The 17,804-nt window shown below is 36.3% G+C and overlaps 3 protein-coding genes and 1 long non-coding RNA gene across 8 annotated transcripts; 2 read left to right on the plus strand and 2 right to left on the minus strand.

Moving 5' to 3' along the window:
• Positions 1-1,508: 1,508 nt before the first annotated feature.
• Positions 1,509-2,214, minus strand: LOC129748988 (uncharacterized). Its single transcript, XR_008737892.1, has 2 exons — positions 2,040-2,214; positions 1,509-1,949 (listed from the first exon to the last, which is right to left on the minus strand). It is a non-coding gene; the product is annotated as an uncharacterized LOC129748988 (long non-coding RNA).
• A 490-nt stretch (positions 2,215-2,704) lies between these two features.
• Positions 2,705-6,565, plus strand: LOC129746282 (cytochrome b-c1 complex subunit Rieske, mitochondrial). 2 transcript variants are annotated; one of them, XM_055739877.1, is made up of 4 exons: positions 2,705-3,044; positions 5,622-5,762; positions 5,831-6,078; positions 6,144-6,565. In XM_055739877.1, exons 1-4 carry the CDS (start codon positions 2,849-2,851, stop codon positions 6,360-6,362), a joined length of 804 nt encoding a protein of 267 aa, XP_055595852.1. In that variant the 5' UTR covers positions 2,705-2,848; the 3' UTR covers positions 6,363-6,565. The 2 variants fall into 2 exon arrangements, with proteins under 2 accessions (XP_055595852.1, XP_055595853.1); XM_055739878.1 differs by having other exon boundaries at positions 2,706-2,963.
• A 1,048-nt stretch (positions 6,566-7,613) lies between these two features.
• Positions 7,614-9,548, plus strand: LOC129746280 (PIN2/TERF1-interacting telomerase inhibitor 1-like). Of its 2 annotated transcripts, XM_055739872.1 has the most exons (3): positions 7,616-7,830; positions 7,889-9,231; positions 9,296-9,548. In XM_055739872.1, exons 1-3 carry the CDS (start codon positions 7,728-7,730, stop codon positions 9,305-9,307), a joined length of 1,458 nt encoding a protein of 485 aa, XP_055595847.1. In that variant the 5' UTR covers positions 7,616-7,727; the 3' UTR covers positions 9,308-9,548. The 2 variants fall into 2 exon arrangements, with proteins under 2 accessions (XP_055595846.1, XP_055595847.1); XM_055739871.1 differs by having other exon boundaries at positions 7,614-7,830; positions 7,889-9,548.
• On the minus strand, positions 9,537-10,876 carry LOC129746281 (protein TIPIN homolog). Of its 3 annotated transcripts, none has more exons than XM_055739874.1 (3): positions 10,800-10,876; positions 10,665-10,725; positions 9,537-10,584 (listed from the first exon to the last, which is right to left on the minus strand). In XM_055739874.1, the coding sequence occupies exon 3, from the start codon at positions 10,578-10,580 to the stop codon at positions 9,768-9,770; it is 813 nt and encodes a 270-aa protein (XP_055595849.1). In that variant the 5' UTR covers positions 10,581-10,584; positions 10,665-10,725; positions 10,800-10,876; the 3' UTR covers positions 9,537-9,767. The 3 variants fall into 3 exon arrangements, with proteins under 3 accessions (XP_055595849.1, XP_055595850.1, XP_055595851.1); XM_055739875.1 differs by having other exon boundaries at positions 10,789-10,848; XM_055739876.1 differs by having other exon boundaries at positions 10,795-10,813.
• Positions 10,877-17,804: the final 6,928 nt, after the last annotated feature.

The following is a 17,804-nucleotide window of genomic DNA, read 5'->3' on the forward strand; positions in this document are numbered from 1 at the left end:
TTTAAACAAGATGCAACTCACTTGATGTCGAATTATGCACATTACACAGTAAATTTAACTACAGTTTTTGAAAGGCAGGCCAAGATAAAGGAAGGATGTTTTTCCTGTGAGAAAAACTATCAGAAACAACTAAAAACCATGATAAGATTCAACTTACAATATGTAATTCACGAACTACATTTACAAGTTCAGAAATGATCAAATTTAAGTCTTAGAAAGTAGCTTGGTGAGCAAACCATATTCTGTATGGGACTGTTATGCGAGTAGATTTGAAAAAAGGTCTCGAATATGCTCGCATAACAGTCCCATAACAAACAAAAATTGTGCTCCAGACCTTACTAGTTGCCATATTCCGAAAAAATCATGTCTTACGATTTATTATGACAACCTAGAACATATTCCATTAAACGATTTTTGTTTATGCTGAAAGCTGTGGTCACAATTTAAAAATTTATTCCAAAACAGAAAAAGCTGATTTTCTCGCTTGCTCGTTTTTGCATATGGGACTGTTATGAAAGTAGGGGCAGTATGGTCAATGTGCATTATTGACCATAGCATACAAAACAAATGCACTTTCCCTTTTATAATAAATTGCTGCTACTGATTCCATCCTTTTTGAAGATGATTCACATATTCGAAAAGAATGGAATCTGCATGCAGTCAAGTTGAGCGGCATTTTGCAACTGCAGAATCTAGCACGTGCTCATACCCGTTTAGTTGGGACTCAAACGCACAAATCACAAAGCGTTTGTTTGAACAAAATAATATCTCGGTTATTAAATTTTATGCATTGGATCATTACACGCCAAGAAATTATTCGGGTGCATAAATTTAAATAATTGAAATAGTTATTTTTTAATATTTATGGATATTAATGTTAGTCAAATGTCAGAGTAATTAAAACAAAATATTTTTAATATTTTTTAAATTTCTGAGATTGTATTATTGAAAATAATATAAGTTACGGATTCTAAATTATGAATTTTAAAATGTAAAAACGGATTCAAAATCTAAGTTCCGAATTCAAAAACGTATTTATCTAAAAAAAATTTTTTTAATTCAGGATTAAGAGTTTGTTTTTTTATCCTGAATTCTCAAATCTGAATTCACTAATTACGTAACTCTGAATTCTTTTATTTCGGAAATCAGAGACCGCACAGAGTTCCACGCAGAAAAATATATTTTAAAAATAATAAGATTTCGGCCAAAAATAATAAAAATTTTGGTTGGGAAAAAGCACAAATATATTTTTGATAACACTGACAAAAAACGTCGATTCGAATTAAAGTTATCGTTTGATCGAAACTAAAATACACCTTTTTTAAAAATGAATCAGAATATCTGTCAAAACAATAAAATAAAATTGGATTGAGAATTATAAAATATATTTTTTTGGAAAAATAAATTATTGAGCGTTCCAAAATAACAAAACTTAGTGCTGGAAATATTTTTTTTTATTTAAATTCATTTTATGTTGATTTGAAGAATGTTTGGATCAAGAACACATCTATTCATTATTTTCTTTATTCAAAGTACCATAATGAAATTTCCCTTTTAAAACACAATTGGAACATAAATCAATTCCACTCCAGCTGGAATTTGGAACAGATTCCGTTGATCAGGTCGAAAAAGGCATGCTGTGCTTCCTGGAAGCAGGATAAAGGGCCCTACTCGCTTCCATAAACCCCTCCGCTTCCGAGTACTGCTGCAGTACACCACCATCTCCGACAGCTAGTTTTCCATTACAATGAGTAGGACGATGGTAAGCTTCGCCTTTGCCGGAATAATGTCCTCCCGCCCGCTGATGTTCTTTCCTAGGTTCCTGACGCCTTATCCGGATGGATGTCTAAATTTCCTAACAGGACAAGGGATTCAGGTTCCGGGTTTACGTCCATGACTATCTATTCAGGTTGTTCCGATTCCGGAGAGGGTAGATTTGGCCGTAGCATCTACAATAGAAAAAAAAATGCTCAGCAAATTGTATTCTCCCAGCCGGTTTTGAGCATGCAGTTTTCCGCCTAGTTAAATTTTAAACCTACCTTAAAAGCTGCTGGACCGAAACTCTGATGTTTCCCAGCTAAATTGTTGTTCGAATGTGCTCAAATAGAAAAAATTTATGATATTTGAGCCATTCCACCTGTTCTGATGATTGCAAGACCTCTTCGGATGCTGGAATTTTTTCATCACTTTTTTTTTCTTTTTTTGGCTTATCGTTTTTCAATAACACGCTTATCGAATAAACGCAATATTGGTTTCAAAATAAACTAAATTTTAATTGTATACAATAAAAAATGAGTGTGCAAAAATAACAAAATTTTTCTTTTATCTAAAATCAAAATTTTCGTGAAAATCATCCAATAATCTGCTTTTGAAATACAAAAAAAAATAACAAAACGTTTTGTTGAAACCAACCCCTATTCTTTTTCTGCGTGATCGGATTCCGGATTCGAAACTAATTAAAAAAAAATCATTAAAATTCGAAATTCTGATATCGGACTTCCGGACCAAACATTAAGAATTTCATATTAGATTTCCGAATTCGAAACTCATACCATGCTCATCCTACTATAAACTAAATTGAGTTGGATAAAAGTTTCTTGTGCGCATCAGCAAAAATCAAAACATCAAGTTACCCCTCAGCAGCCATAGCGTTTTTCAACAAACAGCTGACGTGTGAAAAAAAAAAACAAAAAACTGACAGCTGGTGAAAAAGGTGAAAAAATCTGTTCTCGTTCGCATCTTCGCTGTAATCGCGCAGAATTTCGACAAGTGTGTGCAAAATTCGAACCCGTTTTTCTTCCGGTGGTGCGTGTGCGTGGGACCCGAAACAACCAGACCCGATCCCGAAATGATTGGAAACCTTGCGAAGCTGTCGTACGTCCGCGGGGTGTCGCAAGCCGTGGCCAACGGAACCAAGGCAGCCGCTGTTCCGGTGCTCGCAGAGTCCAAGCCGAAAGTTGCAGGTCAGACTCCCGTCGTTTCGTCGGCTGGTGCCAATGCTAGTCTGCCAGCATTCGCGGTCCGGGCCGTGTCCGGAATAGCAGGTGCTTTTTATTACAGTTTCTGTTGGAATCCGCTGTTTCGATGCTTTTTTCCGATTCCAGGGTTGCATAAGTAGAAAATCTGGTAGATGAAAATTTCTTATTGTTATGTAACTACAGCGGGCGAAAAGTTCTGTTGTGATCAGCTTATTGCGCTTCCAAACCTAGAGTAAACAATCTCGGAATGCAATCTTGAGAAATACAGGACACTCAACGAGTATCTGGCTGAAATGGAAGGGTGTAGATAATTCCGTCCCTATTATATGAACATAACCTGATTCAATAACAAATCAAAACACATCCAATGTTGGAACGTTCTCATGTTTTGAGTCTACTACTTCTTTCTTCTAAAAAGTTTCCCGAAAAGTGACCGAGTGGCTACTTCTGATCTCTTCTGATCATAAAAATAATTGCTAGTTTTTAGTTTATTCTATTACTTCTATTTTGTTGTTAAACGACGTACTGTTAATACAATTGGAAATAGTATTTGTTTATTCCAATGTTGCTTTCTTCCATAGTGAAAATGGTCTTGATTTGATCAATAATAGGCTTTGTTAAGGTTAATGAACTACAAAAATATTTTAGAGAAACATCAAAGTAATTTGGAAGACTTTTATATTTGTCTTGTTTAGATAAATAGTTTTCAAAAGAATATATTTCATAACTCTAGATTTTTAAACAAATGCAGAGTGTGATTAATATTTCTCAAAAGGGTTAATAAGGTTGAATAAGCGCCACATGCTTAAAATCATAAGGGAAAAAACTCGGTTTTGGGTTTGAATTTTGAACTAGCGATCAAAATTATTCAGGATTTGAATTCAAATTGAAAATTTAGTCTGGAATCACATTTCGAACTAAGAATTAGATTCAGAATTTGAAATCACGTTCAGAATCTGAAATTCTGATTTACGATTTCAAATTATTTAACAAATTTTGATTAAGTTTTCATATTAACAATCAAAAATTTTAAAATCAATTTTTAGATTAATTGAGTTCTTATTGAAATGCTAAGACCAGAAATCAAATATTAACATAAGAACTAAGATGCAATTTTTTAATTCAGTTGCAGAATTCAATATGGGGGTAATTTGCTTACATCAAAATCTAACACAATCTTATTGGGTAGTAAGCAGAGGCCAGTCTCGACCCCCCCTTGTCCTTCCTCCAACTTGTGTCATGGGGGTTTAGTTTATTATCTTAAAATACATTCTGCGAAATGGATATAATGCAGTGCACGATGGTCTAACTAACGTCTGATGATCGCTTACTATTCTACGCTGCCTACTCTAAACTTTAAATTTTCCTCTCCAAACTATCATCTAATTTTCATTTCAAGCGTCAGCTCCCAGAGCTATTTAAACGTCACAAAAAAAAAGAATTCAATATGAGGGTAATTCATGGTTCGATCTCTATTTGCTGTTGATGGAACAATGCGTGAAGCCAATTTCTTTATAAGGATTATATAAGGTTAACATTTTGTAAGATTTCGCTATTGTCGATGTTTCCGCTCAATATGTCGTACGTGAACAAACACTGTAAAAATTTTCTTCTCTGGGCAAGCGTATCTAAATGTATAAGGTTGCAGCGATGTTCGTATGGAGTACATCTAAGTTTCCGAAGAGCGAAGCGGTTAAAGGCTCGTTGAATACCTTCAATGGATTGACTTAGTGTCGATTGGTACGGGGCCCAAACAGGAGCTACGTACACAAGAATGCTTCTGACAATCGAGCAATAAAACGTTTTGTGGGTGTATACATCGTTGAAATGAACGAAGGACGAAGGAAACCATAATGATGAAGGAAAGCATAATGTGGAATCTCAACCGGCTATCAAATGTAACTCCTAGGTCCTTGATTGTTTCAAACCTTTCGAGGGAATGGTTACTCATAGAGCTATCATAACGAAATAAGTTGCGTGATCTTGAGAAACTCACTATTTTACATTTTCCAACATTCACCAGCATACCATTTGTCATGTACCATCTCGTAACAGCGTTCAGATCATTCTGTAGTAAAAGATAGTCTAGCAGTGACGTAATTGACCGAAAAAGCTTCAGATCATCTGCGTTGAGTAGCCTTTGTGAAGTCATTTGATCGCACAAATCGTTCACAAAAAGAATTAATAGTAACGGTCCCAGATGACTACCTTGTGGTACGCCAGACTGTATTTCATAATTCGAAGAGCACTTGGAGTTCACTCTGACGTATGCTGTGCGGGAGTTCAAGTACGACGTAAACCAAGTTGTAATCCATTCAGGTAGTCCCAATCGTCGGAGTTTCTGTATTAGTAATCTGTGAGGCACTCAATCAAAGGCTTTAGAGAAATCAATGTAAACAACATCTACCCGTTGACGTTTCTCGATTTTTGGTATCAAAAAATTAGTAAATGTCATCAGGTTTGAGGTAGTTGATCGTTTTTCATGAAACCGTGCTGGACGTCACTAATCAATTGTTTCACGGACGGGGAAATAGCATCGTATACTAAGGTCTCGAACACTTTCGCCAAACAGTTAAGAATAGAATTTGAATTATGAAACTATTATTCAGATACTAATAAATTTTCATCCTGTTTCTTCCACAGTTAACGGACAGATCCGCAGCGCTCATACCGATATCACCACCCCGGACTTCTCGGCCTACCGCCGAGATCAGGTTAAGCGGCCAAATGCCAAGAACAACTCAGCCGATGAACGTGCTGCGTTCACCTACCTGATGGTAGGAGGTAAGCCCTGAAATGCGATTTAAAAATGTTAGTGAACGAATGATGTCATTTTCTTCTGTGTTTTACAGGTTCCTTGGTGACCACGGCCTACGTCGCCAAATCGTTGGTGTCAACCTTTGTCGGGTCGATGAGTGCCTCGGCCGATGTGCTAGCCATGGCCAAGATTGAAATCAAGCTTTCCGACATCCCGGAGGGCAAATCGGTCACCTTCAAATGGCGTGGTAAGCCGTTGTTCATTCGCCATCGCACAGCCGCCGAAATTTCCGCTGAGGAATCTGTTAACGCCGGAAGCCTACGGGACCCGCAAACCGACTCTGTAAGTTTGTCTTTTGTTTTTTGAATAGAAGATTATTTTTTAAATATTCAAATTTCACCTTTCAGGAACGTGTTAAGAAACCGGAATGGTTGGTTGTCATCGGTGTCTGCACGCATCTGGGCTGTGTACCAATTGCCAACGCTGGAGACTTTGGGGGATACTACTGTCCGTGCCACGGTTCCCACTACGACGCTTCGGGACGTATCCGGAAGGGCCCGGCCCCGCTAAACCTGGAGGTTCCGTATTACGAATTCCCCGAGGATAATCTGGTTGTGGTTGGTTAAGCCGTTTACAAGGTGCTTCATTTAGTTTTTCCACCCAATTTAATAACAATCCAAATAGGTACCACAATATCTGGGATGCTAGTTAAAATTTCGGAAGATATCCTTCTACTTGTAATTAAACAACTCTGTCATACCTAAATTGCAACAATTGGGAGTGTATCAGCAATTACTGACTTCAAACAAGGATATTGTACCCAAACCAATTGTATAGAAATTGTGCCTCATTACCGGATGACAGAATCCCTAGAGGATAACGAGCCTATAGTGAACAAAGAGACGAAATGTCACGATTGAAATTTTTGATTTTCTCTCAGTGTCATTCCAAGCAGTCTTAAAGACAGCCCTACAGCAGGATTGCAAGTTTATTATTTTGAAAGGATCAGATGGCGCCTCTTTGTTTACTATAGTCTCTTTACTAGAGGAGTTTGCCGCTTCCATTTAGAATTAAGACCGTTCTTTAAGAAATTTATGTCTGTACTGTAGTAAGATGAGATGAACTAGTTTTTCTGGGACAACGCTTCGCCTGTTACAGCTCGGAGTCCTGGAGTTCTTTGATATATTCCAGTATTTGCCATGGCGTTGACACTACGTCCAAAATTCTTATTGAACAACATTCGAAACCGAGGTCAGCTTCGGATCGATCTCACATGACTGAAGCAATGTGCGGTTTCTGCAGACTACGTGCGTTAGGGTAATGACTCTGGCAGTTAAACTCCCTTGAAAAAAGCAGACTACACGCATTCGCTCAAAGCAGCGCTGCCAGCAAAGGGTGAGTTTGACGAGGTGAGGGTGGTGAGGGCGTTAGAAGACCATCAAGACAGCTATCAACAGCGTAACGGAGGACGCCATCGGGCATGTAGAATGTTACGCGGGCGGCAGAAAAATTCGAAGATCTTTCTCTCTCTCGAAGATTTGGATGAACACTTAAGATCGCTCATTCAGTTCTAGCAAAAGACGTAGAAAAGCCTTTCCCAACTACAAGTTGAAGAAGCCATTTGCCAGCTGCACAGCTGCAGCACCAAGTCGGCTGGGGAGGATAGCATCAGAGCGGAAGTCATAGAAAAGAACTGGAAGTTGACTAGTTGTCTGCATTGGTTGATAGTACGAATTTAGGATACAAAACAGCTATCGGGAAGTGAACCCTGTGTTTCAAAAAACCTTGGTAATCGCCAATTGAACCAACCTAATGAGTAAACAAAACTCTCGTTATATATATTTTTAAGCGTGTAAATTTTACCCGCAATTGTTAGTTAATTATTTTGAGAGTGTGAAGGTTTTCAAAAATTATTCCGCACGTGTGTTTTTGTTTACTTCTCATATTTCTGGTGCCAGTTGTCGGTTCAATTTTACTCGTAATTTTAAAAAATGAGTGATTATCTGGGCTCGGTTGCTCTACCGAGCATGAAACAGCGCCAGAAAAAGCTGTGTCAGGTCAAGATGAAAGCTAGAGCGGAACCCGTGTACCATGGTAAGTGTTCTCATGTTGATTCATTTTAGGGTAACAAAGTCTTATGCTCAAATGTCAGATTCCAGCAACTTTGGTGTACGCATGTTGGAAAAGCTGGGCTGGTCCGAAGGCAAAGGCCTCGGTAAAAGGGAGGATGGAATGGCCGCCCCGATTCTGCCAAAGATGAAACAGGATATCGAAGGTTTCGGGTACGCTGGGGAGAAAGACGATCACTGGACACAGCATGATCAAGATTTCAATCAATTGCTGCTGTCATTGAACGGGGGAGATAAGCACCCAGGAATGGATGACGCGGATCGTGCAAAAATAAAATCTTTGGAGGAAAAATCCAAAAACTCCCGTGCCAGGGTACATTATAAAAAGTTTACCAGGGGCAAGGATTTGAGCAGGGCCAGCGAAAAAGATCTGGCTAATATATTTGGTAAACGCTCTTTGGAAGAAATAAAAAGTCCTGTTGAAGAAGAGCCGGATCAACAGAAAGAAGAACACGAAGAAACGAATATTTTAGGATTAACAACTATACAGTCTAGTATGTCGCTTCAAGATTACTTTAAGGCCAAAATGAAACAGAAAAGTATCGGAATTCAACCAGATACCGAGGATAAAACGGAGGAGCCGACTAAGAAAAAAAAGAGAGTAAGAAATTTAGAAAGTTATGAAGGAATTGAAGGACAGAATGAAAAACCGAAAGATGATGAAAGCCAGGCAATTTTAGAAGCAAGTCCGACAGAATCAACCAAGAAAAAACGTAAAAGAAAACAGGTTGATGTTATGGACGAAATCACTCTGAACGAAGAGGATCCAAATTCGAAAAAGTCCACAACTGAAATAGAGAATGAATCGAACGCTCAAGAAATAAAATCTAATATGTCTTTACAAGAGTACTTTAAGAAAAAGTTGAAGGAAAAACTTTCTAGTAGCAAATCTTGCGTATTTGAGCAGAATACCACACAGAGTTCATCTACCGAAGAAATTATCAAGAAAAAGAATAATAAGAAAGTCGAATTAGAAACGACACAAGAATTTTCTGCAAACGAGGAACTTGTTGAGTTGCCTAAAAAGAAAAAAAAGAAAAGCAAAATCGCAATGGAAGATGCCTTAGAAGTCTTAAATGAACATCTAGCAGAAACTTTACGAGAAGAACCGCCTAAGAAGAAATCTAAAAAGGAGAAACGAAAACCATCGACGGATGAAGCATGTTCCGTATTAGAGCCAAACTCTGCTGTCGAAACAGAATCGCAGCATAAGAAATCAAAAAAGAAGAAAAAACAGCATTTGGAGGATACTGAATCAAAACAGCAACAGGAAACTGATAACGCTAGTGCCGATCCGCATTCGAAAAAGAAAAAGAAGAAAGACGTACCAGAAGCTGCCGACGACGAAATTACTTGCCCCGTTAAAGTCAGTATACTGAAACAGTTGGACGAAGATGGTTTTCCTGGTTCTAATTTTGCCAATATTGTAGGCTACGGACTGACACAGGATGTGCGATTGATCAAGCGAGAAAGTTGCAGATTTGGAGGTCGAATCATTAATGCGGGAGCCGCCAACAGTACTGGCACAAAGCAGAGCCTGGAGAAGCACCAGTTCAATCGCAATAAACAGGTTTCAGCTCGCCGGAAACGGCAAATGCTGAAAAAAGTTAGTGCATTTCAGGCTATATAGCGTTGTTATAATTTTCGACAGCCAAATCTGTACAATATAGAAATATCATTTAATTCGGTCAAATTTTAATTTTGAGTTGAGAAATCCTTTCCGGTATGACAAAAATAACATACATAGGTAAATCCTTAAATTTAAATCAGAAGTAGTAAAAATGAAGAAAACTAACAAATTGCGAATCCAAAACATTGTTTTGTTATAACATCGTTGGATGATGTATTTGAAACTAATGTACTAACATTATTATTACTAGCTTCTAAAACTAGTTATACCTTTTATAATTCCGTCAAGTTTTCCGCTGAAGACGGATGTTTTTCGGATTGACCTGCCGATGCCATCGATTCCATCTTCTGTTTCCTGATTTCTAAAGCTTTCAATCGGTTTGCAGCGATTTTAGCGCGTACTTCGTCGGACAAACTCTTCGACGATTCTTCATTCGAACGACTAGGAGCAGGTGAACAGTCAATTGATTCATCGCGTAAAACATCAAAATTGCGTTCCGATTGGGTCAAATTTCCAATGCCAGAGGTGTTGAAACTCGCCCCAGCACGTGAAATCGCAATTTGTTCCTCGAGCATGCTGTCCAGTGGATCTAACGGTTGATTGAATGCATTAGATTCATATACGAGCCCATCATCCTCTTGGTCATCCTCCATCAGTTGAGGTTCCAGCATATCCATTCGATATTTATTCATGTATGACTGCAATTGCTTTTTCCGGCCTAGTCTCTCAAATTGCTCCAAACTGTCGTCTAGACCGTACTTTGGATACAGCCTGTGAGCCCAGTGTTGCATCCTCTGGAGCACCGCATCCAGATCTTCTTTCTCATATCCCTTCCCACGAAATTTGAAGCCTTTGTAGTAGTTTTCTAAATCGGCCACCCCACGGGGACCACACAATCGCTGAACATTCAACGTGTTCCGGGGATTTCTGACCGTTTTTTTCTGTTGAACTTTGATTGGCGCGGCGTTTCCATCATTGTTGGCATCTAGATTTTCGTTTTCTCCTTCTTCCTCAACAGGTTCGTCTTCAGAAAGAATCTCACCGTCGTTTTCATTTCCCCCGAACAAATTATCGAAATCCGTCATTGTCCTGTGGACAAACAGAGCAAAAGGTAGATGTATATCGATAATTCAAAACAAAAAAAAACTACTTATTTCGAAAGTACTTACGCGTTGACGGGGTGTTTATTTATCACTTAACAAACGAAATTGTACTGTATAAACGTAAAATCTGAAGAAACAATTCAATACCGTATAAATTATATTGTTTTATATTATTATACTTATAAGTTACAATTACAATACCGTGTTTTTAAGGTTTTTATCTTGAAAAACATCGGTTGCGCGCCAACAAAAAAATTTAGTCTACACGCTCAAAACTGTTCCGAAATTTTTAATATTTTGAAACCAGTTTACGGAAAAGATATTTAACTGATTTGTATGGTGGAAAATACTCAAAACATTTCTAGTTTTACATTTCATAAGGGCGAAACTAGCAGTTAGGTCCAAACGAGAAAAACGCGTTTGTAGTTTGTAATTTATTAACTTAAACGTAGCCTATCAGTTACAATGAACTATTAATTTATGTTAACATATCCCGTTTGAAATTTCGGAACATCTAATCAAATTCTATTTTAAGAATCGTCCACTTTTTGTTCAAGAAATCACTTATTGTTCGATGGCTATCAAAAACCTTAACTTTATTCTCTAAATTTCAGATATTTTCGAGTTTTGCCCTTTTTTGTTCTCGATTCTAGTTAACCCTGAAAGTTTCGCCCAATTGATGGGTGTTTTTGTTTTGATTCTGAAATTACGCCCTTTGGTCCTACACGAAAATGCATCAACAGGAAGTTTCACCCAATTGAACTTAATCAATTTTCTGAAAGTTTTGTGATTTCAAAATGAAACCGCGTTTATTAATAACGTATTCGTTTTCACCACTCGAAAGTATTGCACCATCCTCGCCGAAAACGAGCATGAATCGAGTTTTGCCTTCACCTTTGTTGGTGTGCGTGAAATCAGCAATGTGGAAAAAGCTCGAGCGCAATTTTTGCGGTATAGAAATAAACCAGACCAGCTGATATTTGTTTACATGGGGAAGCACGTCCTGTCAAAATTCATGATAGTATTGGTGAGAGCGCAACAACACCGAATATTATCAGAGTGTTCCACCGTCCACATTATGGTGCACTACCAGTGGACCACTCAACGTGTGTGCAAAAAGTGCACTACCGGTAGTGCACCGGTACACTACCGGTAGTGCACTTTTTACTGTTTTCGTACCGGTACAGGTATTGTTTCTGGAAGGCCTGTTAAAAAACGAAAGAAGGAATAACCGATTTCAATTTTGTGATTTCAGATTTCACTTACTGAATCAGTTAATTAGTGCTTACCTCGTTGAGTGCTGTCTGCAATTCATCGTGTCCAGCGGCCTGATTTGGAACCGATCCATGCAATAAGAATCCGGATTAACGGTATTACGACTAAGCAACATCCGGCAACGATTACCTGCAGACATCAGGGGCTTTTTGGCGGAATCGGATTGATTCGGTTCTGTACTGAGGGGGCACTAGAAATTAAGTTCACTTAGGTTGTATGTTTTAATTTTGATAAAACTACTGAAAAATTAAAAATAAACTGTAGTACCAATGTGGCTTTGTCGAAGAATGTTTCTAAAATGGCGGACATGAATAGGTTCTTCCGTTTATGGTCGAAAATTCTAACCTTTTCTTGGTTATTGCATGGGAACTAGAAATATGGTTAAAATTTCACTTGAAAATATTGTTAAAAAGTAACCATATTGGCGGTTCTAAATCTAAAACCATAAAATGGTTATTTTTTAACAACAAATGGTTAGAAAAAAATAAGCGTGTATACGCTAAATTTCAGATAAATGCGAAACCCCATTTACGGACCGCTGTGAAGTTAGGGACAAGGACGAAACATTTCAAAATTTTTGAAATATTTCCATAAAGTTGAGCAGTGTAGCCAATTCGAATGAAATTTTATCTAAAACAAAGGAATACCAAATAACAGATTGTCGTGACATCCCGAAAAAGAATTTCTAGGTTCTGTATTCTATATCATTAATTACCTGAGCCACCTGGTAAAGGAACTATAGTCAGAGTTATAGAGTTCCAAAATTCAGTAAGCAGAATTCCTGAAAAATAATTACTAGGTTCTGTATTCTATCTTATTAATTACCTGAGCCACCTGGTAAAGGAACTAGGGTCAGAGTTATAGGGTTTCAAAATTCAGTAAGCTGAATTTTAAAAAAAATAAATTTCAATGTTTGAACAATATTGTTCAAAAATCTCGATATAAACTCGTAGCCACTAATTCACGAGTGTTCTTGGGACCGTCCCGAACAATCTAGTATAGGTGCCACCAACGGAACAAAAGTCAGAGACGAATTAAAGGGTTCCAAATTGCAATATGCAGGGGCAGGGTTAACTTAAAAAAAAAAAACAATTTCAATGTTTGAAAAACTTTGTTCAGGATACTCGATAAAAACTAGTAGCCACTATATCAGGAGTGTTCTACATACTGTCCCAAACAACCCAGTATAGGTATATATCATATTTTTGTCAAGCATTGCACAACCAATACAGTTACATCACTAGAACCGGTATGAAATTTGCTTTCTTTTGCATATATTTTCATAGCCTAAACCTTACGTTAACATACTCAAAATCCAGTGCAAAGCTAAATATCGGTGTAGGATTTGTCTCAGAAAATCCAAATTGATAAAAAGTTCGAAAAACAGCTACCTTTTAAAAGTCGTCATAAATTATGTATTTCGTATTTTAAAAATCTAAAGATGCCAAAATGTGACAAATTACGTCAACTTTTCAATTAAATGTTTAATTTTTTTTCTGTTGTAACAGGAACAGCTTTGGCGGTTGATTGATTCAAAATTACAGATTTTACACAACTTTTTGACGTTTTTTGTGGCCATGATCTTAATTTTTTTTTAAAAAAATCTGCCATATGTGCAACATACAGCTTCTAACTTCAGTTTTTTCAGGCATTAAGTGAAATTTTTCTCGAGCACTTAATAACTGATTTACAGCTTTTTTTCTGGATCATATTTTTTCATAAAAAATTTTTTGAACTTCAAATAACTTTGAAATAATTGATTGGAGCTGAAAATTGTCTGAAAAGCATATTTGAGTCACGTAAAAAGCTTTTCAAAACTATAAACTTTCTAGAAATCAAGAGAGTTTTAGCGAAAATGGTGTTTGCCGTTATTTGACCGCTCGCGGTATGCATACACTCAGAAAAATACTATTAGGCATGCCATAAGATTCTCTTATGAAGTGGCGCCATAAGAAAAATCATTGAAATTCATAAGATTATCTTATGACGCGAATGAATTCTGAAGATGAACACCTAATCCAATGAGGGTTTGTAGCTTTTCATAAGAGGCTCTTATGGAAACAGAAAGGAAATTCTAATTAGAATAATTGGAGATATTTGACATTGAAAACATTCACTTTATTGTTTTCCGAATTTCTTTTAATCAAATAATTCATAGTAGTCATCAGCAGCACCCCGGTTTCAACGAAGTTTTTTTTGGCCGCATCTGATTCTTCGACCTTGCGTTTTTTACCGGTCAGCATACTGAAAAGTAAACAAAACAAAATTAGTTTACAAATATATTAAGCGTTCACATAAAAAACATTAACTCAAACTTACCAATCAAAAAGATCACAACGATATTCAACCGTTAAGGAAAACGAATTACTAACAATAGCGAGTGCTCCATACCGTTAGACGATAACAAAATTGATGGAGTGAATGAATGTGTTCATTATATTTTCACAATGCCGTTTCTTCTATTTTTCATAAGATGTTCATATGAAAACTAGAGCAATTTCATAAGACTCTTATGAAACACAATTTTACACTCTAAAAAGCGGTTCATAAGACGCATCTTATGAAAACTATAATAAGAATTTGCCTGAGTGTAGGTATACCACATGCGTTATTCGAAAACCACAATACTTAGAAAATGTTTAAAAATGCAAAAATACTTGCATTTTAAAAATAACAATAGTCCTGTCGTTAAATTTGCGAAAAAAAAATATATAAGGCGTAATCATCATTTGAAGTTCCAAAACCGTAATTTGACCGTCTCCGGTACGTTTAGTGTTAAAAACGTTGGAAAATTTATATTTGATATAGTTGATTCTATAACGCATTAAACACCAACTGCAGTAATTTTTGGTTTTGTTCGAATTAAATTTTACACTTTTTTGTGTCAAAAATGAATTTATGAGAAAAAGCATACATTTAGGGATATAAAATTCCACAAATTCCACTAGGGAAAGTTCACCCACCTCCATCGTATCCCTTAGATTTATCTTAATTTATGAATGCATGTTTTAGAGCCGATTAATCACTTTGCACTTTAATTAGCTACTCTACATGACAAACTTACGCTAATGAAATTATTTTTAATCGAAATTTGTCACTTTTAAACTATTCTTTGAGGTAAGTACCTATTAGTTTTTGTGTTTTATGATTTTAAGTGAAATGAATTATTGGCGCAATCCGCCCTATTGATAGACGAACGTGATCACTCCAACGTGTTTGTTTGTTTTAATGCTCCCTGGCAATGTTTTTCACTATCAAAATCATAAAATTTAACAACAAAAAGTTGAAAGAAATATATCGATATAGCCTGAGAGAAATATTTATGATAAATAAGTGGTTAAAATACGAAAAAATATGCATATATATTAGATTAACTTCGATTAAAACTTTATAATATATTTATCTACCACAGGTTGCAGTTCGTTTTTTGGCAACCTAGTTAGTAGTTCCACTGTAAAACGATAATATGGAAATTTCGCTGTTGCTGGTAAAAGAGAAATAACAACATTTAAATATGGCACTGGAGCGAAATTTTAGCAGGCAATCATGCTAAAGCAATGATATTGAATGTTTGCTATGCCAGCTTTCATTGAGATTCTAAGAATGGTGGTCATCAGCCTGCTGATGATCGTTGACTTTGGCTCGGTGAACAGTTGGAGCTTGGGAAAATGATGATGATTGGAAAAACAGTACCCATCTTAAACGCTGTCAAGTTTTAACTGCTCTGAGTAAATCAGAATTGTTCCTTGCACCTTTGGGAGTACCTAAATTATAAACCATTTCAAGATATATGACATACAAGAAGAAGTTAATTTCTAAACTTTTGTTCAAAAATAGGGATTTACTCCCTTAGCCAGGTTGTCAAAATCGTTACTTTTTTGTTAATTCTGAACAATCTGGTATAAGTCGTATATCTGAATTATGGATAATTTCATTCTCAAAATCGGATAGCAAAATTATAAGCTCATCATAAAAATGATGAATTATAAAAGACTAGCTAATTGTCAATCAAAGACGTTTTAAACATTAAAAATAACAAACTTAGTCAGATTTGCATTTTTGAAGGGTAAACTGGCAACACTCTATTTGAGTTCAACATTTCAGTATACTCACTAGCAGCATCTGTTGGAAAACTTCTGAAGTATTGATCCTGAAATATTTCTTACTATAAAACTGCTTGTTAGCCTAGTTTGAGGCTGTTTTTGTCAGTGATGTTATAAAAACCGTCGTTGTTCGTCTATGAATATTATACTACCTATTTTCTGAAATAAAAAATTAGATTATGTTACAACTTTTGACTAGTTTATCCGTTTACTAGCAAGTTCACGATATTTTCGTACAGATCGTTGTTTATTGCAATTCATCAAAATCAAAGCATAAACCCTCGTTTATTCGATAATGACTGTGGTCGAAATTCCAAACCAAGGTGTTTCTATTTTGAACCACCTTTTAACAATTTAAGCTCTTCAAATTTTGCTTAAGTTTCGAAAGTGATTGATTTATACGTATTCAATAAACCTTTTCCCTTTTTATTATTTCAATTAGGTTGGTTCTCGGTAATTCACTCGCTAAACAATTTTTCTCAGCTTTTATTTAAACTTGTTAGTTGATCATTTCGTAAGTTTTTTTTTCTTCAAACATGCTGTAAAACATAAATTTATATATCTACATATACATCAATAAATGAATGTCTGTCTGTCTGTCTGTTCTCTATAGACTCGAAAAATACTGAACCGTTCAACGTGAACTTTGGAATGTAATCGTTTTCAAGACCGTGAATGGTTTATATAATAGTTTCGAAGCCCTCCGACGTGATGAAGGAGGGGCCCTGAGCATAAATAATTCCAAAATCCTAAATTAAAATTTCACCCATTTTTCAACCGATTTTTTGTTCGGTGGTTTGTTTTTCGTCTCCTTACCATGGACCAGACCATAGTACATGGAAAATAACAGGTAGGCCATTTCGCTTAACCTCACTTCAAAGCTCCTATGTACACAGCATGCTTGCATACCAACCAAAAATAGTTATGAAAATATGGCAGATTTATACAGAATGGCAATCAAAATTATTAATTGCTCCGTCGATAGCCATTCGATTTTTTTAAAAAGGGCTTCAGATTAAAGCTTGTTTCTTCAGGCTCATCGTAAACTATTTTTTGCATTGGATTTTCGAATCTGAACCATAAATAATGAGCATTAAAAAAAATCATCGCCGTCCCTCATTTTTGAGAGCAAGCAATGTAATATTTTCTTCTGCCCATGTTAACAATTTGATAAATGATCTAAACTTCTCCATATTTCTGTGATAAAAAGTCAATTTGTTTGAATTTTTATTCAAATCGCTCAAGAAAAAGCAACACAAAGCAAAAATATCACAAAATTTTAGCTTTAAATCGACAAAAAGCCCGTTGCATATAAGTTTTTGCGGTTTTGAAAAGCCAAACATTGTTTTATACATTAAAACGCATCAGTGCATATTTTTCTCATAATTTTAATGCTTATCAATTTTGAGAAAACGGTGATTTTCTGATAAATTTCATACATTTACCAGTTTTTTCCATAACTATTTTTCGGGGCCTCTTACCAATACGTTGAAAGAGAGCGGAATAGCCTACCGTGTTTCAAAGTACTATGGGACCAGACTACAGAATAGAGAGCATCACTCTAGGCCGGTCTAACCCAAAACCAAGTTGAAATGCCGCAAAATCGGGTGAAACTGGATCCCGACGAAAATGAGTTTGAGGGGGTTTCCCCAAACTTAAGAATAAACGTCATTTTTGCAACTTAATTTGGGGCATATCATGCGGCGGGATTTTTTGCAAAATCTCTGAAATTTTTCGAATGTTCCATAACCAGGGAACCATTCTAATATAGTGGCCTACATGGTAAAACTCGATTTTTGAACAAAATTTTTCAAATATTAGACATGTC

Source organism: Uranotaenia lowii, chromosome 2 (assembly GCF_029784155.1).
Source record: "Uranotaenia lowii strain MFRU-FL chromosome 2, ASM2978415v1, whole genome shotgun sequence".
NCBI lineage: Eukaryota > Metazoa > Arthropoda > Insecta > Diptera > Culicidae > Uranotaenia > Uranotaenia lowii.